The sequence below is a fragment of the Danio rerio genome, chromosome 14 (assembly GCF_049306965.1).
Source record: "Danio rerio strain Tuebingen ecotype United States chromosome 14, GRCz12tu, whole genome shotgun sequence".
NCBI classification, from domain to species: Eukaryota; Metazoa; Chordata; class Actinopteri; order Cypriniformes; family Danionidae; genus Danio; species Danio rerio.
In genome coordinates this window covers 35,403,594-35,425,819 of record NC_133189.1, presented here as the reverse complement: position 1 = coordinate 35,425,819, position 22,226 = coordinate 35,403,594, and the positions used below count along the sequence as shown (strand labels likewise).

Sequence of the window (22,226 nt, the reverse complement as noted above, 5' to 3'; positions counted from 1 at the left end):
CAGTGCTCAGCATATATTAGTACACCCCTAACAAATCTCTATCTTTTGAATTAATATTTTTAATAGGAGGCTATACGATATTATACTTGTGCATATACATTAGTTTAGTCAGTGAAGCCAAATCTGGAGCTAATCTAGCAAAATAACTTACGACAACAGTCCAAAAACTACTACACCCACATTTATATGTTGTAGAAAAATATTGAATACTCTTAAAAAAAGAGGTAAAATCATTTATTTAATTTTGTTTAAATGCATCAGAATACATCTCCTATATTCACTGAGGAATGAATTAAAATATTAATCTTCAAAATGAGGTGTACTCAATTATGCTGAGCCATCCATCTTGAATACTTGAGTAAACAGTGAGAACAGTAAAACTGAGCTATATGATTTTGGCAGTAGGCTATTATTATTATTATTATGTTGCTGCTTCATTTAATGACATGAAATTGTCATCTCAGATTTAAGACCTTGCACTTTTTAAGGCCTTGAGTTGTAGATGGACGAAATGTACATTTTATAACCTGCAGAAAATCAAACTAGCAATTCAGACAGAACGTGTAAACATTCTTTGTTTAGAAAAACAACTTTGAGGTGTTTTAAACCCAGAAATATGTGCCTTGTACAAAACCGCTAACGGAAAGTCTTATAACAGTTTGCCTATTTTAAACTTTAGTGTTTAGCATGGAGTTGATTTCAGGTTTCTATTCTTTAAACACGCCCCCTGCAGGTCGACTAGAGTTTAGCGCCAAACACCTGATCAAGCTAATGACAATCTGAGATGGCCAATCAAATTACTCTAGGCGGGATTCACGGTTCAGTAGCAGAGCGCGAATCCAAGTGAGGCGTGAGAGAAATGTTGGAGATAAGATTAAGGTAAAGAAACACATCTAACAATTAAATGGCAACAGTCTCTTAATTGAGATGTTTAAATGATTGACAGTGATGCCAAATATGATACGTTTCCCCCTCAAACTTAAAACTGACGACGATTTATATAATTACTGAGTGAACGTGTGAAGACGCCGAACGTTGTGTGCTTTCGACGTTAGCTGTTAGCCACGTGCCCATGTTTGGAAATAATATTTGAAAATGATCACTTCTTAACTAGAGTTGCACCAAAAAAGTATTTCACTGTTGTTCTTAACATTTATGCAGTAATGCAGCATGAGTTTGGTTATATTTTAACAGTATTGTTTAAAGAAATTTTGAATTTATGTGAACAGATGGTTTCAGAAAAATGTTCAATCATTTTACAACCTTGGGGATTAGGTCTCTCTACAAATGTTTATCACATATTGTTAAAAAAAAGTTTCCTTATGAAGACTAATCAAGACTTATTATAAGATACTTCCAGAACTGCACTTAATTTTCTTCAACTGATAAAAGCTGTGATGTGGCCTTTGCTTTTCCCATAGCCTGTATGCCTACTTGGAAATATTATTCCAAAGTTTTGGGTCTCCCTGGAGCGCAGGTGTGGCTAGAAAAGAGAATGAATTAATCCACATTATACCAAAATAGATGTCTCATTACGCTGAACCTAAAACATTCTTTAAAATGGGCCATGACAAAATGAATGTAACAAAACAGTCTGCGTTAAACAGATTAGGTTTATTTCTATTATGCTGAACTGCTTTCAATGACCTCTGACTAACAAAATATGGGGGCAGACAAAGTTTTGATCAAAAAACAAAAGCAATCAAGTACATATACAGTATTGGCTATGCACAACTCGTCAGTCTTACATCCCGGCATAACCCAAAACAAAAGAGAAAAAACCCAACCCAGACCATAAACTAATGTCCTGTGTTATCAACTGGGATACTTAGCAAACTCTGTTGAAAAAATTATAGGAACTAAAAAAATGAGTACTAAAGAAGGATAGAAGGATAATATCAAACAAGGAAGGTGAGAGTGATTTGGAAAGAGGGAAGGTGTGGAATTCCTGCATTTCATGCAGCAGCCCTGTGATGTCTGTCTGATGGGGCAAATACATTATTCATCATTTGTACGAAGCCACAGTGTTAACTATAAAAATTCAAATGACATTAGAAAAAGTCAAAGGTGACTGTCAGCTTTGAAGCTTTCCAGAAGATGTACCATGCAGGCATGACGATCACCTCTGACTTCAGGGAGATGTTTTACATGTACAAACGTAACATGAAAAAAGATGCCCCAAAAGACAAGCACATCGATGTAAACAGTTGATTGAAATCAATCATCAATCGCTGTATTAATCTACACACCACACTGACACCATTCTTGAGGTGCACTGTTATACAATATGTGGTGAGATGGCCAAACCCCCTCCCTCCCCATTCACAGCTTCTTTTATAATATACAAAAACTGAGATTCGGGGAAATAAAACACAGATCAATTTCTCATACTATGTTCTACATTAAGAAATTAACTTAATATGTCTTGCATAAAATTATCACAGGCCCGGATATCTACATATGCACCAATCAAATATGGCCCTCATTAATTCTCATGTATAATATCTAGCACCGATGAATAGGATACAAAATTATTCCTCTGTAAGGAAAGAGCGCTTTAATAGTTAATCTAACGCACTCATACCATTAAAACGACGTGATGGTTGCTGATGACAAGCTCTCCAATTGAAGCCAATTCATACATCAAATAAAAATCTTCAAAATGCTGGTTTTAAATGAACCAACAATTAAATAAGTCAACCCTTCTGTTACAAAATCGGTACAAGTTGAATAAAAAGGGCTTTAAAAACTGTATGGTTTGCTCTGGAGCGACATGCTATAGTGTTCATTGGCAGTTTACAAGATTTTGTAGGAATTCTACAAATGCATACATTAGATAAATCTCTCATAATAAACTGCAGCATTAGATATATGTCTTCAAGGTTTAACTATATATGTGACATTGGCTTGCATAATGACTTCTATAATTTAGAAAAGGCCATGAGCACTGAAGTCATAACATGATTATCTCATTACTTCCTTACAGAAGTTGTTTTAATTATTATTTTCCATAACCCTGAGTGAAACATTGCATTAATCGCTTTCAATTGGACCAGTCCTTTGTTCTGAGATGAAATCATTGCCTAGACATAGAGAAAAGCTCATGTCGCAACTATTAAAAACAACTTATTCTTATATATTTTTTTCTTTTTCACACAATTATAGTAAATTTCAACTTTTAAAGACTATTCGGATAAATGTACCATGCAATAAATCAGTCAAATTAAGAGTTCATTGATTCTTTTCTTCATAAAGCTTATCCACTCCTGCAATGTGTCCATCCACCCAACATGCAGTTCTTAGTGTTCCTTTGGTTATTGTATAAAATCTATATGCATCTCATCTTTTACAAAAATAAAAGATTACATAGAAAATGACCGTTAAAAATGATCTGAAATAGCATCTGCTTGGATTAAAAAAAGCGAATTAACAGCATGTTTTTCCTCTTATTAGTCTCTGTTAAGGACAACGATCTGATCTAAATTAGATTTATACTTGAGATATACTATATATATTCAACTGTTTTTGATCTTTTACAAAATACGAGTAGTGCTGGTTATGAAAAACTGTTCAGTGAGAAAATAGTTTTTCCTTTCGTGCCTCTGTAGACACAGTCAAACATGCCAGAGGAACAATAACATCTCAATGTATCCACGTTTCTTCAAGAATCGCTTCAAACTCGCATATAACAAACTTTCACCTGCACTTAAATGAAATGATTCAGCATAACCTTGAATTCTGTTGTCAGTGTGTTGGAATCAAGTTTCGGGAGCATTAAACATATTTGCACGCACACAAATGTACACACGTACACACCCTCCTGCGCACACACACACACACACACACACACAAAAGAAAAAAAACTTCAGGTATTGCATTTTGCAAAAGGGCACACGTTTCCAACAATAACACTATACCATTTAACCTGTTGGCAGGAATATAAATGCATCAAAATGCCCTGTGGAAAAATCACATTTCTTCATACTGTTGTTATCACTAACAAACACTTAAGAGCAGACAGTTAAATCATCATTCAGCTATCAGCCTCTTCAGCACGTCACAGGAAAAACACCTTCTTGAGAGCAGAGGTCATAAAAGCCAAATTAATTGCACATTGATCAACAACAGCGCCGCCAAACCACTTTGAAACTTTCAACAATGCTTTGCTGCTTTGATGCATTCGCAATATGCATGTGCTTCATACCACTAAGACAGCACAAGCCATGCTGTGCAGTGGAGCTGGTGATACCATCGCCACTCAACATTGTTCTCAACTTAACATTCCTGTGGTACCATGTTGTATTCGTCCTCGGATGGGGGCTGAGAGCAACATCGGATCAGCTCTGGAAGGAACATCATCTGTGCAGAATCGTGGCTGCTCGGTTCTTAACTTGCTGTTTAATAAACAACAAGTCATGTTTAAAAAAAAGCTGCAAAGTTTGATCCTCCTGGCTAAAAAGAGTTCCATTTGAGGGTGAAGGAGATCAAGGAGTACCACAGTCTCCATCTTATACTACACGTCATAGTCATCTATGTAATAAACATGATTAGCTGTTTATTAGTTGTGCTTCTTCAGTCCAAGATTGGCCGAAAACAAATTTTCAAACAAAATATGCTGCATATACAAGACAAGATAAGAAATAAAAATGTTTCAAGACCATGTTTTCTGTGTCCAATAGCACACTCTTAAGTTGACATTGGCACTTGACATGTATGAGGTCGGATTTCATTGTCTAATTAAAAATTCTGACTTGAAGCTTCTTGGCCAAGTGTGTTCTTAGCTGAAGCCATTTCTGTGTTTGAGGTACAATGGCAAATGCAGAGGCAAGAAAATGAGAATATGTTCAGACATTTTGCCACATCGGTTTTGAAGTGTTAAGGATGGGGGACAATCCTGTAAACAAATGAATAAAAAAGAAAAGCAATTAACATGATGTAAAGCAGTAAATGAAACAATGAGCATGTGAACCTGACGAGAACTGGGTGTCAGCGGGGTCTAAAAACTCTTTAATCTTAAAAGCAAAGTTTTAGATCTTAAAAAGTCTTAAATCTACTGAAATATTGTGTTGTAGGTCATAAATCTGTTTTAACAGGTTTTAATTTTCCTACCCAATCTGGCCATTAACACCCATACAATCAGCAACAACCCCAATCTCAATTAAACTTAACTTTTTATTTAACTACTTTCCTTACAGTAACATTTGCTTAAAAGTTCTTATACTTACTACTGAGGATACTGACCTGACCTATATGTTTTGTTATTAAATTATTATTATTGCATTATTAAGTTATAATCAGTAAGGTTATATTAATAATTTTTTGATAGGTCAAGTGAAAATCTTTTCCAACTGGGATGTTAAAAAAAATATTATTCTTAGAATTTAGCCCTGTAGACATCAAAAATTTAATTAATAATTGTCTTAAAAATGTCTTTAAAAATCTTAAATTTAACTTGGTGAAACCTGAAGAAACCCTGAAAAATGTACTTAAAACTGAAAGATTTTCATTTGAGTTTTAAAAGATTTTCTCATACATATGACAAACTTGTCAAAAGAATCCCTTTTGCGTGGATCCACAAATACTTAGAAATGCTGTAGAATTCATATCAAACCATTAGTTGGCAATGCCATTATATAATTTGAGCAGTACAAACAGGTCTATGATCTACCGTTGATGTTTTGGTTGTCAAGAACACACAATGCACATAATGTCTCATTTTTCACAAAATAGTATTTCTGCAGTTGATATGCTGACAAAAACTACTTAATTTCACAGATGTTCGATCCCCCAAAATGCCACTGATGACTTCATTTTCCATTTTATGCCTAGTAAAGTGATAGTTTATGCTAAAATGAAAATTCTAAGCATCAGTTACCCTCAAGCTGTTTCCAACATGTAAGTGTACTCTCTGATGAAAAGCACAAAATTTATGTTGAAGAATGTTTCAAACATGTAAGTAAATTTACAAAAAAAACTAATTGGACCCTACTGTATGCCCTCTAAAACGAACCAAACTTCCAATACACTACCTGTACTCATCTTCAACAGTGGAGTTAGCTGGGCACCCAGTTGTGGGAGGAGCTCTGTGTGGTCGCTGGCCCAGTATAACCCTGTCCACCCTGTATGATGGGGTCAAAGTTGAAGTCAACCAAGTCTCCATCCATGAGATCACTGTTGATGATATATTCCACATCACAGTCCAGGTTTTCGGTGAACATGTCAATATCTAAGTCTGTAGGCAGACGGTCCTGTGAGGGTATGAAGCACGGCATTGTTGAAAATTGGCCCAATCCTTGCAAGCCCCCATTTCCAGCAGGTGAGGGAATCACTCCATGGTGCAGAAGCCCAGAACCTGGCACCTGATGCTGGGTCTTTACAGTTGAGAGCTGAGGTGGTTCCTGGCTCATGGCCATGTGCATCATTCCAAAGCCCATCTGTGAGTGCTGGAGTTGGGGTGGACGCTGGAGGCTCATCTGTCCCACCGTGCTTGTGTCAATGCCTTTGCTCAACATCATCTGCCCTGCTTTAACTTGGCTGCTAGACATAGATCCCCCGAGCCCCAAAAGGCCCCCACCTCCTTGACTCGGCATCAGAGGGTCCATCTGGGTCATCATGACATCACTGGGTGGGGGCGAATCAGAGGTCAGGAGAGCTTCGAGGCTGGAGGGCACATGAGTGCTGAAACCACTGTGACCTGGACCAGGCAGAGGGCTAAAAAGGGAGTTTCCGAAGTTTGATGGGCTTGATGTGCTGGATCCTGCATTAGGCTGAACTGAGCTCTGTGGCCCAGGTGGAGTGGATCCTTGAGAGGCCTTCGTTGGCTGGAGCTGCCTAAATGAGGGAAAGCTGGATCCTCGAGGCAGCAGAGTGGATGCTGAGGGCAAAGGCTGCGGTGGGGCAGGAGGAGCCATGCTTGGGCTTGCACCCCCTTGTGGAGCAGTCATTAAAGTGAGCCCATCAATCAAATCCAGTTCTTCCATGAGGGTTTCAGGTAGTGTTGAAGGAAGATTCCCTGATGAATAGCCACCAAGAAGTCCATCCTCAGGTAGATCATCTTCATCCTCCTGTCCTGTAGCAATTGGAGAAAGCCTACCGCTCAGTGTACTGGCATTGGAGCTTGTCCGTGGCCTGATGCTTGTCCAAATGTCTGGGTCATCCAGGCTGCCACGGGAGGAAGGGCTGCTGCTGTTCACTCCCCATTTTCCAAACTGACCTGGAGGCCCAGGACTGTCTGCATTCCCTGTGCCAGAGGTCCCCTCACCCTGCAGGCCACCTCCTGTGCCTCCAATCCCAGCTGCTCCAGCCTGCTTTTTAGTCTGCTTTGCCCGTATACGACTTTTGAGCAGTTTGCCGCTGTTGTCCATAGAAGTGGCACGACGCCGATGGGCTTTGCCAGTCTTGCCCCCCTCAGGGTTAAGCATCCACCAAGAGCTCTTTCCTGTGGATTCATTGTGCACTCGCAGAAACTTGTTGTGGAGCGATAAATTATGACGAATAGAGTTCTAAATAGGATGACAAAAAATACATAACTAAAAATTGGACAATGTAAAACAGAAATCATTCATAAAAAGGTACAAAAGGCTGTCAATAATATTATTGTTTAAAATTAAACTAAACAAATCCCAAAACAACCTCAGTCATCTTTATTGCAGTGTTGCCTAGAAATCTGTTATTTTCAGCTTGAAACGTTGCTATCAGTACACTGATGCAAAGGACAAAATTTACAAAATTTTGTTGCAGTTATATTTTGTGGCATGATTTTCATTATTGACAAGGGATTATTAAAAAAAGGCAACAAAAAGTTGCATGAATTCTCTGTTATATAATGTTGGTCAGGCCCGTAGCCAGGGGAGGATTGGGTGGTTCGAAAGACCCACCTCTCACTCACAAGGGTTCAGAATTTGTCCCATACATGAGCTTATTTATCCTATTTTGTTTGCTATGCCATCATAAATTTTGAGGAAAAAAACATTGAAAAAGGCTTTAAGGCAGAGTAAAGTCATCTTTCTCTACTGTATTGTTTAAAATAGAGAAAATAAGCGACTTTTATTCTAAACCATAGACCTTATTCCTGAAACAAAAACTGATCAATAAAAGTGGTGAAGTACCAAAAGCAGCCCATATTGCAAGTCATTTAAATACTAATTTGGCTATTGTTGTTATCCCTGATTTTTCAAATGTACTTTTTTTACAAGACAAATATAGCTGGAAGGGCATCCGCTGTGTAAAACATATGCCGGAATAGTTGGTGGTTCATTCCGTGGTGGCCACCCCTGATAAATAAATAAAAAATTAATAAATAAATTATTGTCATTATTATGGTTGATTATTTTTTTTATTCAAATGGCCAAATCCTTACTGAGGAAAGTGAATGTGAATGTTGAATGTGCTGGCCAGTTAGTTATTTGCCTAATAAATGACAATAGGCATGAGTTTTTAAATTATAACTTTAAAAGCATCCTATTTTTTTCTAATGATATATAATGTGATAAATTTGTTTGTTTTTTTAAATATGTCTTTTTTCTTATATTTTATTGTAAATCTTTAGGAAATGTTTTTGGTACATCAAAAAGTGTGGTTATGAAGACCTTCTGGCAGGCTAATCAAGCAAAAAAGTGTTTAAAATGTCACTAAAATGCAGTATTTAAACCTCATAATTAAACAGAAAATGAGGCAAAAAAACTGCAAAAAGTTCCACTTTTGAGAAAAAAAAGAACCACCCCTATCACCAGGCTGGCTACGGGCCTGTGTGAACAATATTATTAAATAAAAATACATAATATTCATACATAATTCATTCAAACTGTTCGTTTGTTTTATTTTTGCTTATACTTCTGTTTTGACTCCTTTAAGTCCTGTTTAGCCAGTAGCTCTAACTTTGATTAACCAAAATAGCTGGAGAGTCAAAAGTTAATTTCAAATCCTGATTATTATCATCTTTAGAAAGGCTATCAGCCAGTGCTTTCTCAGACTTACCTTCCACCCTGCAGAACTGTTACTATCTCCTTTGTCCTTAAAATACGGCACCGTTTTTACCATCCAATCGTAGATCTGTGCCAGAGTAAGTCGCTTTTCTGGCGAGTTTTCAATAGCCTGGCTGATCAGATCTGCGTAGGACTGATTACCCCAGGCATTACGCCGGGAAGAGCCTTTCCGAGGCGTAGCTCCGCCCACTCCAGCGACGAGCCCGCCCTCCGAGACCGCGATTTTCTCAGGATCGCAGATGATTGGCTGAGGGTCGTGTTTATCTTCCTCGGCGGGCGGGGTCCCAGCAGCAGACTCGGAGCCGTCTGTCCCCCCAGCTTTGACAGCTGAGATGTCGGGTCTGGGCAGCGGCCATGTACATGACCTCGGTCTGGTCTGCGGCTCAAAATCTGGGTCAATCGGGGGTACGTTTTCTTCCTCCATTGTGCGATGCAATCCAGATAATTTCAGTGGAAAGCTGGATTTAAGTGAATCAGTTTTGAGGCGATATTAAAATATCAACGCCAACAGACTGGGAGACAATTTAACAAACACGTTAAATAATCCTGTTTAGGAATGAGATAATTTCCTATGCTCTGCTTGATCTATTAGACCAGTGTAAATTATCCAGACTAAATTTAACCGTGTTTGTCAAGAGGGTAACGAAGCACATTCGTAATAATCTGAGCACACCAATATAGCGTCAGTTAATCCTCAGATTGGAGATTAAAGGAGCCAAATAATCTCCTTAATAGTAACTACTATAAACCTTCTGATTTACATAGAGCAAACGAGGATAGAATGGGGGTCTCTTTGTTTATCTATTGAGAACAAAGGAAATTCACTACACATCAAAACAGCTGGACTGTCAAGAGCCACTACTGCAATAATCCACGCGCTGGAGTGACGGGGAGACAATTACACACTATGAGACAGTCGAATAAGGGAAAACCAATCATAACACGCGCCTTAATTGCTAAAATAACCACTTCCCCACTGGTTCCTATAATAGCAGCGAATGATTGATTTGGTGTCGCAATTAGATTTTACAACTAGAAAACAAAATTAGTATATAGGGAAAATCTATCATTAACAAAAACAACGAACCACCCTAATAGTACACGTCGTACACCAACTCCTCTTGTAAACCGAGTGTATTTCAATGTGAGAATACTGTAAACATTCAAGTGAATGGGGATTGCTTGTTAGAGCTGCCTTATAAAAGTCAACAAAGCCATGTTATTTTATTAATTGCGATTCGTTGTGGGTTTTTATGTCAAAAAACAAACCCAATTCAAACCCCCTAAAAACTGTACGACAGAAACGCTATATTACTGAACTCAAAATGTGACTATTAATAAAACCCCTAAATAATTTCTGACAGGCATTACGGCTTGTTTTATGGGTTTTACCATAGAATAAACTATATTTTTGTCGCTGTGGTTCAAGTTTGCTCGGTCCTCCACGCTGTGTGCTGGCGCGTGTCACCATCTGCCATGTTCCTCGAGACGCAGCTACACACGATGCTCGAGCGGGCACATCTGAGCCCAACGCGTCCGCCCCGTCGAAGCCTTCCAAAATCTCCTCACAGTCGATGCTTTCCTCGAAAATAAACAAAAAGTTGTAGTCCGTCAGCGTCTCGAATTCAATCGCCGGCGCCTCGGCCTTCAGGACAAAACTTGAAAGCGTAGTTTTACTACTGGGAGAGTAAGTAGATGGCCACCTAGTTAGCCAACTCCAGTTTTTATGAGTTAAATTCCCTCCGGTAAAAGTCGAAGAAAGCTTCTTCTCCCAAACAATTCGGTCATCGGTTGAACTTAATGCGAAATAAATTCCCTCCTGCTGTTAATGGAAATGGACAACAGCTATTCCTCGTAGATCTATCTTGTTTTGTTTTGTTTTGTTTTGACTCGAGGCGAAGACTCCCTTCTGACGTCTGTTTACCACTGCCAGACAACGCGTCGTGCGCATGCGTCGAAGGGGTTGATGGGAATTGCAGTCAGTCATGTGATGAAGTTCTACACCGTAAACACAACCAGAGGGAACCCGAAAAAAGACTGAGCTCACAGTCGGTTATGTAATAGTTTCTAAAGATGTGTGTGTGCGTGTCTACGTTTGTGAATCCTAGCCGGGGCTAAACGGTTTTGTCATTTTAGGATCTCTAGGTTGTTATGGAAAGGGTGAACAATAATCCCCGAAGGATCTCCAGCAGAGCGCGGTGCGCGAGACCCCCGACCTCACGCTATCCCCATGGTTCCCGTTAAAACCACAATCTCGTTTTTAATTACTAACAAGTGGATAAAAGCTATTCATACGTTGTATAATGTTTAATATTATATATTTTTTATCATGACGCGTCATTATTTGAAAGCGTGCGTTTAGGGTTTAGATATAGGCTAGTTGTCAATAGCCTATTTAATAAATTTACATTTTGAAGACCCCGTCCAACAATGTTCTCCACTGAATTGACATTTTTAATGGACTGTAATGTCAGCTTGTTGTTCTTTCAAGGTCAGCTGGACAGCTTGTGTATATATATTTTATGTGAATGTGTCAGTGTCTCAAATACTGACAAGAACTACAATACCCAAAGGACCTTCCCGAGGCCATTACCCTTTTCCCAGAATTGCGGTGGGCGGTAGAGGATACAGTGTATGATGCAACTCCTCTCCAGGCTTCAGTACAGTAGGCTATAATAGTGAAAGCCAAGATAAAAAGTTAAGTAATTACTTGACTGTATGTGTATTCCAGTATTTAACGGAGCATGTAAAAAACTTGATAAAATAATAAAATGTCTGATAATTGATTTGTACTTTAAATCAGTGCTAAAGACTGACCAAGATATCACTTCACTTAAAAATAATATGGTTTCTGTCCTCATTACCTTATGTTACAAACAATCAGAAGCCAATGTGATTTAATTCACTTAAAAAGGTTACATTTTAAATTAATGAACTGTAACAAGTATTTAGGGCTATTGAACTGTACTTTTGTATGCAAACAATGCAGTTCATACAATTTGCGTGGCTAAAGGTTTTTAAACTTTTTAAATGTGGCACAATTTAGTACAAAGGGGTCTGTGGAAATGTTTAGGGAAAAATATAAAAATGTAAATAAGATAATGATGAGAGAATTTAGGGTTGCAGCACGGTGGCTCAGTGGTTAGCACTTTTGCCTCACAGCAAGAAGGTTGCTGGTTCGAGTCGAGCATTTCTGTGTTGGTGTGGGTTTCCTCCGGGTCCTCTGGTTTTCCCCCACTGTTCAAAGACATAGGGTATCAGTGAATTTGTTAAAAAAATAATTGGCTATAGTGTGTGTGAATGAGAGAGTGTATATGCCGTCATGCCGTCAACTGCATTTAATACAGTTAAGGTCAGAATTATTAGCCCCCCTGTATGATTAGCCCCCTGTATATTTTTTTCCCTAATTTCTGTTTAACAGAGAGAAGTTTTTTTCAACACATTTCTAAACATAATAGTTTTAATAACTCATTTCTAATAACTGATTTATTTTCATCTTTGCCATAATGATTGCTTTGCTTTTAAGACATTTCTACAGTTTAAAGTAACATTCAAAGTCCTAACAAGGTTATTTAGGTTATTAGGCATGTTAGGGTAATTAGGCAAGTTATTGTACAATGATGGTTTGTTTTGTAGACTATCAAAAAAAATCGATATCTTAAAGGGGCTAATAATTTTGACCTTAAAATGTCATTTAAAAAAATCAAAACTGCTTTTATGCTAGCCAAAATAAAATAAACACGACTTTCTCCAGAAGAAAAAAAATATTATCAGACATACTATGAAAATGTCCTTGCTCTGTTAAAAGTCACTTGGGAAATTTTTGAAAAAGTAAAAAATTCATAGGGGGGCTAATAATTCTGGCGTGAACCGTATATGGCGGAATAGTTGGCGATTCATTCCACAGTGGTGACCCCTGAAAAAAGAAGGGAATAAGCAGAAGAAAATTTAATTAATGAATTATTAACCCATAAGATGTGTTAATAAATTATGATAATAAAAACATGTCCGTATGTATTTGTTTATTACGAATAGAATTAAAATAATTTAATATAGTTTAATAATAGTTATAAATAATATAAAATAAAATAAATTATATGATTAAATTGCATAAATACAAATTAAACTATGAGAAATATTTTTATAAATAAATCATAGAAATAAATACATTACTAAAATGTAATCTAAATAATATTTTACACCCATTTATAAAAATAGTTAATAGATTTTCACAGGTTTAAAAAATGTATTAGATAATCGTATTTGGGGGTCTGTAAAAGATTAAAAATTCTCTAAAATTCTCTAGTAAAAGATTAAAACCTCTAGCCTAGAGCACAGTTTTGACTGCTATTCATTAAGATATTAAATGAAATCAAAACAGTAGTGTATGATTACTCTGTAAAAAAATGATATGATCAATTAGTCCTGATAGCATATGTTTTTAGGTCATTGTAAGCCATTACATTAAATTAGCCGTGTTCTAACTTTATCTAATTTTATAAGTTGTGCAAGCTGTTTTAAGTCAGTTTTAATATATATATATATATATATATATATATATATATATATATATATATATATATATATATATATATATATATATATATACACACACACACACACACACACACACACATACATACATACATATAAGTTCAATGGACTTAAAATTTAAAGCAAACTGATTTTTTTTACAGTGTATGATTTTGTTAGCTCACATTGCTAGTTTTATGATGAATATTTCATCCTTGCATATCTTTATTTCCTAATTAGTTTATTGTTCAAAAACAATTACAGAAACCACCTTATGATATCATGAACTGAGATTACGTCACAGAGGTTTTTTGTTATACAAACTGCCAGCACTGGGGGGCGCTGTGAAATCTCCAATATTTACCATAGAAGACAATCTTTCTGATAAAAGTAGACAGTCATGCAGGAAATCAACTCCAGATAGACAAAAGAAGGTATAGCACGATATAATATAAAATATGTCTAGTAAAATATCGTAAGTTAACCAAAGAAATATCTGTTTAGTTTCATAAAGAGGACTGGAAGGACGAATTCAATCAACAAGTGTTAGACAGCAGATGGCAGTAACGCGACGATTTGGATGACAACTGCCGATAACGGCGAAGAAGAAGACGAACTCTCGCTGATAGGCCAAGAGCTGAGCGTCCCGTCCAATGACTCTGTTGTCCCCGTTTAAAACTAACACGCAAAAACCAAGTACTCAAGAGCTGGTAAGAAAGTGACAATACTCTCTAAAGATTAGCATATTTTTTACTTGTTTACAAATTATAGAGTTTTTGGGTTCATTTTCGCGTGTCGCCGTTCATGTATCGTTTTTTTCGAGCTCTTATCATAACAAAACATCCGCTGCAGTTGTCAGTTAGGCAAGGCAAGTTTATTTATATAGCACCTTTCATACACCGTGGCTTAACATAAACAAGAATAAAAGAGACAAGTAATTAGTAAAAATAGAATAAAATGTGTAAAACAGGTTATAAAAGAATGAAAAAGAGAAGACATAATAGGGTGATCTGCCTGACATAGCAACGTTATAGTGCTCATTCACTTACAAAACTTGTTTATTCTAGTATGTTTAGTTTGTTGTGTAATGTTATACACCCTGAGCTATTGTCAGACGAGTTTATATAACATATCTAGATAACATCTCTGCTTAATTATTAGTTGTGTGTTTAAAAATAGAAAAGTATCTAAAGAATTTGCTTTCAAACAGATTCTTCGTTTTGTAAAATCATGCCATCTTCTGTTAGATAATCTTCTTCCTCATAATCATGGAGGAGATTCAAGGAAAGATTCAGGAAGTCACAACATATTTTTTTGTTATTACTTTCAGGGACCCGCCTGCTATTGAAATGGAGAGCTTTTTTAGGCAGAAGCTTGGATTGTCTCTTCAGAAACCTGTTTCTTCGTACCAGTTCAAACTGCCAGAACTGTCTTCTAGTTTCTATTCAATTGCAGATGAACCTTTTCCCCAAGTGTCCGGATTTCTTGATGAAACTGTCAGCCCGTCTTTTATTTCAAATGAAACCGCGTTAAGCACCCCGTCTTGTACACCATCTGAAAATCAAAGAAAAAACAAGCAGGAAAATGTCACTAATGACTCTGGACTGAATTGCTCTTTAGCAGTGCAGAGTCATTTTACAAGTGGAAATGCATCAAATAGATCAGTACAGACTGAGAAAGACATTACCAGTGTAACAGATTGCAAAGTAGATGTGGATGCTGTGCCTTCACTTCAGGCCCTTGCATCTGCAGATACATCTGGTCTCATGAGTGAGGACTTGAAGAACAGCACGTTTGATGTGACCCAAGACTTGAAAGAGCCATCTGACAATGGTGTTAATGTGACAGTTGATCTACAAAACATCAAGGAGAAGAACGGCACATTTGATTTAACCCACAACGTGAAAGACCCATCTGACAGTGGCACTACTGCGACTGCTGATCTACCAAATATCAAGGAGAAAAACAGCACTTTTAATATGACACAAGACTCGAAAGAACAACCTGATACTGGTGAAATTAAGACTGTAGAGCTGCAAAACATCAAGGAGAAGAACAGCACCTTCGATTTCCCCAAAGACTCGAAAGTGCAATCTGAGGGTAGTGCTGCTGTCACGGTTGATCTCCAAAACATCAAGGACAAGAACGGCACCTTTAATTTCACTGAAGACTCAAATGAACGATCTGATGCCCATACAAATACAACAGTAGATCTCCGAAACATCAAAGACAAGAATGACACTTTTAATTTGACCCAAGAATTGAAAGAACAATCTAATACTGGTACAAATAGGACTGTTGATCAGCAAAGCATCAAGGAGAAGAACGGCACCTTCAATTTTACTGAAGACTCAAAAGAGCAGTCTGACTCTCGTACAAATACAACCGTAGATCTACAAAACATCAAGGAGAAGAACGGCACCTTTAATTTCACTCAAGACTCAAAAGAACGATGTGATTTAGCTACAAATACCACTGTAGATCTCCAAAACATCAAGGAGAAGAACAGCACATTTGACTTGACTCAAGACTCGAAAGATCATTGTAACCTTGGTGCAAATATGACTGTAGATGTACAAATCAAGGACAACACTTTTAATGTGACTCCAGAATACAAAGAACCATCTGACAATGGTATTAGTAGGATTAATGGTCTACAAAATGTAAAGGAGAAGAACAACACTGTTGATTTGACTCATGATTCTGGTACTAAAGAGAATGTTGATCTACACAACACCAAGAGGAGCACTGTGGAATCTCAAGAGCCAAAGGAGAGCTGTGACGCTAATTCAACGGTGGATCTTGATGTCCCTAATGTAAAGACTGAGTCAGGAAGTGCCACTGTTGATCTAGTCCAGTCACATGACCTTAAAGAGGGACCCGAAACCAATGTGGATATTCCTAATATAGAAATCACGCATGCTAAAATCATTTCGTCCTCTTTTAACAGTGCACCCTTAAGCACTACTACAGAACAACCAAATGAAAAGCTTGATGGAACTATAGATATTCAAGATATTCAGCCAAACAAAAAACAAGATGGTAGTCTGAACTCTGAGGATGATAAGAGAAAAAACTCAGAGGAAGCTTATTCTAAAGTTGACATAACTGTTGAAGAGGAGCAAACAGGTAGTGCTGCTTTTCAACCTTCTGGCGACATCAGCAGAAACAGTATTTTTAGTTTGGATGAAACGCTAAACATGAAAACAAACTTCATGTTTACATCCACACCTATAGTTTTTGGCAAAGAGTCCAGATTTGAAATACTCAGAGATACAAAGCCCACCCCTATGAGAAAGAGGCTGTCTGTGATCAACAGCATTGAGGTCCAGTCGAATGATGAGCTCGTCTGTACCAGCAATCATGATGGTACTGATGCCATTCAGACGGCTGAGCGGTCAAGTCAGAGGGTCTCTGCAACCTGCCCTGCAAATCACACTACATCAGAGTCAGCAAATGAGAACAAGCCTCCCACTAAACCTCCAATGAAAAGAAGGCTACCTCAGCTTTCCTCTAAGATCAGCTATGCAAAGTCCAGCCTTCTTCCACCGCCGTCATCTATTAACTCATCAGTGGCGGTCAAACCAAAGACTGTCAGAGGCCCGCAGGCCCCGCATCCACCCAACACATCATCCACACCGCTGCGTGGCAACAGGAGGACTATACAGATGAAGACAAGGAACATTGCACCTGTCAAAAACACAGCACCAGTTAGCACTGTTAAGGTAAGAAGCATAAGATTTTACTTCTATGAAAGATGTTGGTCCTGTGTTGGGTTTAATTACATTATTGGATTTTCCTTTTTTATTATTTAAAACAGACTTCTGTTGTTTCATCTGTCCCTGGATATAACTTCACTGCTGGTGAGTGGCTTATGCACTTTTTTGTCCCACAAATTATACATGTGCATTTTATATTGCTTTTGGAAAAGTTTTGGTCAGAAAGATTCTTATTGAATAAGTTACTTGGATGCATTCAAATATTCAAGTCAGTAAATTACAGTTGTTTCCAAAAATTGGGATATTTGAATGATGTGAAGGAACACCTGACACTTAAAATGGCAGTTTATGTATTTAAATTTAAAACAATTCAATTGTAAATCACAGTATTACTGTTTTTACATTCTATCAGATTTAAGCACATATATATATATATGCATATATATATATATATATATATATATATATATATATATATATATATATATATATATATATATATATATATATATATTTCTATATTAATAAGTTGTATGTATTATGCACATTTTGTAACATGTCATGTGACATGGTTGCAGTTGCAAAACCTTCAAACTCTGGTATACCACAAATGAAACCATCTGGGCTACAGCCACCAACCCGTAAAAGACTGGCTCTTAAGACACCACAGACTGCACTATCCTCTGTGGATTCTGCTCCATCTCAGCCCAGTAATAAATCAGCTGCATTACCAGGTAAAGTTCACAGTGATTTTCTTTTTTTCTTTCAATTTTCTGCACCTTCAGATTTTGTTATGGTCAGGTTTGCTTATCTCACACTTATGCAACATTCATACCTAGAAAAATAAATAACAAAATGATTGTGTAATTGAAGGGCTCTGACATTATGTAATGCTTTTTATTATTCAAACCATGTTTCCTCTATGAAAGGTATGAGGACGAGGAATTCACTGCTTTCCAGTGTGGGCCAAAAGCACTCGATCAATGATGGTTTGCCTTCGGCAAAGAGAAAACGAATTGGTGCGATTTGATTATTATTCTTACTATTTTTTACACCAACTAGAGTAATGCTATGTGTAAAAGTGAAGCTTGATAAATAACAGTAGGGCTTTTCACCCTGCACTTAAGATATTGTCAATCTAAAAACAAATTGTAACCATTGTAAGAAATATTTCATGTTCCATTACTCTGCTCCTAAAAAGTGTTAGCACTGATTTACTGTAGTAATTCCCTTATTGCTGACCCAAATGTGCATTTTAAAACGATTTGGTGTTGAATTTTGAATGTTACCCCTAAATGCTTAGAAACTGATTACCAATCATGTGCTTTATATTCAAAAGATTTGGACTGTCCCTGAAACACCTTGCATGCAAGAAAGAGCATCATTTTTACTGAATAAATTTTTTCTTGCCTTTTAAAGTCTAAAAATTATATCAGTTGACTATAGAATGTGAAAATTCAAATTAAAGACAGTGCGAAACATGTAGGCAAGGAAGCACAGAACGACACTGCTTATTAAGAGTTTCAAAGGAAAGTGTTGTAAGTGTGAAAAGCCCTACTGTTTATAGTACTCTTGGATGGTCTGCAACAAGTTTAGATACACACATACCATAGTCAACTTTTGAAGTTGATCAAAGATTTCAAAATTCTCCTAAGACAAAACTAGATGTTGTTTAATAATATTGTATGTGTATGTCTGGTGTGTACACACACACACTTGTATTAAGGATTGCTTATAGGGAAATCTTATTTTCTCTTGTGCTGGTAGGCACGCACATAAGTACAGTAATAGTTGAAGGTTGGATAAAATACTGCACCAACGAATGCTCACCAATTACTGTACATCACTTCTCAGACATGTACTACTCAAGACCTGACCAAACCAAAATATGATCACATGATTAACACCATGCTGGGTCCACAACATGTCTGTTGCCGTTGGTGTGGTTTTTAGGTAAATTGGCCATCATCCCTTCTTAAATTTAGGATTATTGTAACTGATGGTGGTTTAAATATAATAAATATAATTTGCAAAACACTGGGTGTATCAAAGTGAATTTTCAGAACATTATAGTCTCTAGAATATGGGAAAATGCCACCCTTTCCCTTAAGCCCTTCAGACACATCCCAACAGGACGGCTCCTGATATATCATTATTGTAAAATCTCTTTCCTGAAGCTGCCAAGAAACTGAGAATAATTGAGTCATTAAATCGAGATCTCTAGATGGTTTCCCTGCCTTACTAGCTGTAATCCAAGTCAAATTGATATGATTCAGAAAATAAATTGGCATCTGTGCCTCCACATGAATTGACTGTATAAATTTGAAATAAAAACGTATGATTATTATACCACAAACATTACATGTGTACTACCATTTGGGTTGCAGTAAATTGATTAGATACAACTTATTTAATGCCTGAAACTTATTTATTTGCTCATTAAAAGGTCTTCTAGTGAATCAAACTGTTTCGACATTCTGATGTTTTTGTTGGTTAATGAAGCTGCTAAATTAGTTCCTCAAAAGAGTCCGTTTCGCAACCTTTGATGTTCTTGTCCCCTTTTGTCCACCATTCTCTCTGTGCTCTGGTTTGGTCAAATTTGTGTTTTCCTAAGAACCAATTAAGAGCCACTTTCAACTGTGCCAATATTGAGGAGGGGGGAGGGGGTGGGTTTACCTTAAAAATCAACACCTTGTGATATTATTTATTCTCCATTCTGATGTATTTATGGTTTTTGTATTCACAGGACCTGCTGCTTCAGTAGAGTGTGATGGTCTGCATCCAGCTGAAGGGGAGCATCAGTCAGGTGAATGTATGTAATTAACATTGTAGAGGTCACGTGGATAGGAAAGTACTAAATGTTCATTTTAATCTTCAATCCTAGGCTGTGTTAATTGTTTGCAACACAAAGAAAAACTTGAGAGCGTCCTGCAAGAACTAAAGGTTTTACGTTCAGGTATTTATTTATTTGATCTTTTTTTATGCAATGACTTTACTGATGATATTCATTGTGAGAAAATGTTTTGTCATTTTGTCTTTTTTTATAGCTTGTAAAAACTGGGGACCACTGCATGAAAAACTAGAGTTGTGTATAAAGGAAATGAAGAGAATTTAAGTAGGTCTTCAACATTTAGAGTCATTTGTTAAATCTTCAAATCTTAATTGTTGGGATAAATGTCAAAATGTATTACGTTTAAAGTAATATAAGCTGAATTGTATACTTCTGGCTGATTCTTTCTTTTTTGTGTGTTTTTCATATTTACAGGAGTAAAAAAAAAGAAGTTTTAACCTTTCTAGCATATATTTAAATGCTTATAAAATGTGACTCGGTTTACTAATAAATTGTAATTTTTTTATGATATATTGACTGGATTGTCCTAATAAATTACAGTGCAACATTACAGTATAATTTAGTTTTGTTTATTTGTTTTTGAGGGAATGGGAGATTTGAAAGGTTAAATGATTTACATTTCCCATCATAAAATGCTTAGTTCATTGTGTCACCATGTGTATAAGTGCAATACTGCAATAATTCTAACATGCATCAAATCAATGACAATCGTCAATGGAAACAGTTTTATTGTTATTACTATTAATGAAAAACCAAATAGGATACAAATAAAAATGGCAGTTGTTTACATCATTAATATTTTGACCAGAAAATGATGGAAAATGAAACGTAATGTGGTCATATTGTTGGCTCATCAACATTTCCTGTTGTCAAGTGGTCATTTCACATCCGTCACATCCATAATGAAGCTTTTCCATTATAAATGCAAAAATGTCAAATAAAACGAAATTGATCACATTTGTTCTATGTTGAGCTAACACTTATCCTTTGGATTAGCATTATTTCTTTTGGGCTATGCAGTTTAATTCACAGATTTTCTTAGACTTGCACAGTTTACTGGTACTATGGTAGTATCGTGATACTATGGCTTCACAATACTGCCAGTGCCACTGTAGTTTGTAATCTGTAATATCGTCATTAACAATTCATAATGTTGCATGTGGAAAAGTTACTAAATGCACACACGTTTGTGTAAAAATAGACGATTTAATTTTAGTAGTCTATGAAGCCTTCTAAGGTTACAAAACTGTCGAATTTGCACTTTTTATGGTAGCCTATTGCATATTTTTTATGCTTCAGTTCAAATCTGAATCCGTTAATTTCTGCTCCTGTCAATATGATTTAATAGCTACAACACTTTGAATGACTTTGAATTTTTACCCAATAAGACTGAAAGACATTGGATGAAAAACCCAAAACAGCAACAGGAAACATTGAAAAATGCTTTTTTTGTAGCCAGTTTCATTTGGAATAATTAGTTTTTTATTTGAATGTATTTCTTTGTTGGCATGAATACATTTTAGCCGAAGAGACGTGCAAACACTTTTTTCAATAATAATGGAATTATTATTTACATTCATGTAGGCCTATTATAACATAAAATATAGTATTTCTGAATTTTTTCTTTATTTCAAGAATTTGAGTTATGAATTACAGTATTACAATACTGCTTGGTATCGCGATACTTTAGCTGGTATAGTATAATGACATGAATTAATGGTATCAAGACAACCCTTTAATTTCTATGGAGTATGTTGTTTCAAGGGAACTCACAAAGTCATATCCATAACATATGTTTATTTTCCTAATTTAAAATATAAAAAAAGTTTACAGATTAATATTTTTCTGATCCCATAACTTTGGTTGATTCTTTTGGAAAATAACAGGATATTATTGGATATTTCAATATAATGTTAATATACTTTGTGTGTTTATGTTTAGTTTTTACTGAAAATGTCACATCCATAACGCTGAATTGCTCCTATTCAGAGTTTTATAATCTGAAATCTTGAGCACACGTTTTATGTAATGATGTATTAATAAATACAAATTACAAATGGTTGTTCTTTACAGTTTTAATCTGTAAAAAAATATTAACTTAAAAAAACAATGAATATACATGAGAACAAATGCAAACTA

The 22,226-nt window shown here is 36.3% G+C and overlaps 2 protein-coding genes across 15 annotated transcripts; one reads left to right on the top strand and one right to left on the bottom strand.

Moving 5' to 3' along the window:
- The first annotated feature begins 822 nt into the window (after nt 1-822).
- On the top strand, nt 823-20,642 carry si:ch211-126c2.4. Of its 14 annotated transcripts, none has more exons than XM_068213356.1 (9): nt 823-879; nt 14,848-17,242; nt 17,338-17,380; nt 17,815-17,970; nt 18,166-18,255; nt 19,983-20,042; nt 20,121-20,192; nt 20,284-20,351; nt 20,502-20,642. In XM_068213356.1, exons 1-8 carry the CDS (start codon nt 860-862, stop codon nt 20,349-20,351), a joined length of 2,904 nt encoding a protein of 967 aa, XP_068069457.1. In that variant the 5' UTR covers nt 823-859; the 3' UTR covers nt 20,502-20,642. The 14 variants fall into 14 exon arrangements, with proteins under 14 accessions (XP_068069457.1, XP_068069456.1, XP_068069461.1 ...); XM_068213355.1 differs by having other exon boundaries at nt 19,983-20,048; XM_068213358.1 differs by lacking the exon at nt 823-879 and adding an exon at nt 14,170-14,227.
- foxo4 (forkhead box O4) lies at nt 1,596-10,919 on the bottom strand. Its single transcript, XM_009291168.4, has 3 exons — nt 8,977-10,919; nt 6,030-7,502; nt 1,596-4,894 (listed from the first exon to the last, which is right to left on the bottom strand). The coding sequence occupies exons 1-2, from the start codon at nt 9,406-9,408 to the stop codon at nt 6,054-6,056; spliced, it is 1,881 nt and encodes a 626-aa protein (XP_009289443.1). The 5' UTR covers nt 9,409-10,919; the 3' UTR covers nt 1,596-4,894; nt 6,030-6,053.
- Nucleotides 20,643-22,226: the final 1,584 nt, after the last annotated feature.

Excerpts from the sequence above, each read along its gene's own strand:
- foxo4 (XM_009291168.4), bottom strand. The coding sequence starts at position 9,408 with ATGGAGGAAGAAAACGTACCCCCGATTGACCCAGATTTTGAGCCGCAG. Across the intron at positions 7,503-8,976 it reads ACAGTTCTGCAGGGTGGAAG|AACTCTATTCGTCATAATTT; the intron begins GTAAGTCTGAGA and ends CATCCTATTTAG.
- si:ch211-126c2.4 (XM_068213355.1), top strand. The coding sequence starts at position 860 with ATGTTGGAGATAAGATTAAG. Across the intron at positions 17,243-17,337 it reads CACCAGTTAGCACTGTTAAG|ACTTCTGTTGTTTCATCTGT; the intron begins GTAAGAAGCATA and ends TATTTAAAACAG. Across the intron at positions 17,381-17,814 it reads TGGATATAACTTCACTGCTG|TTGCAAAACCTTCAAACTCT; the intron begins GTGAGTGGCTTA and ends ACATGGTTGCAG.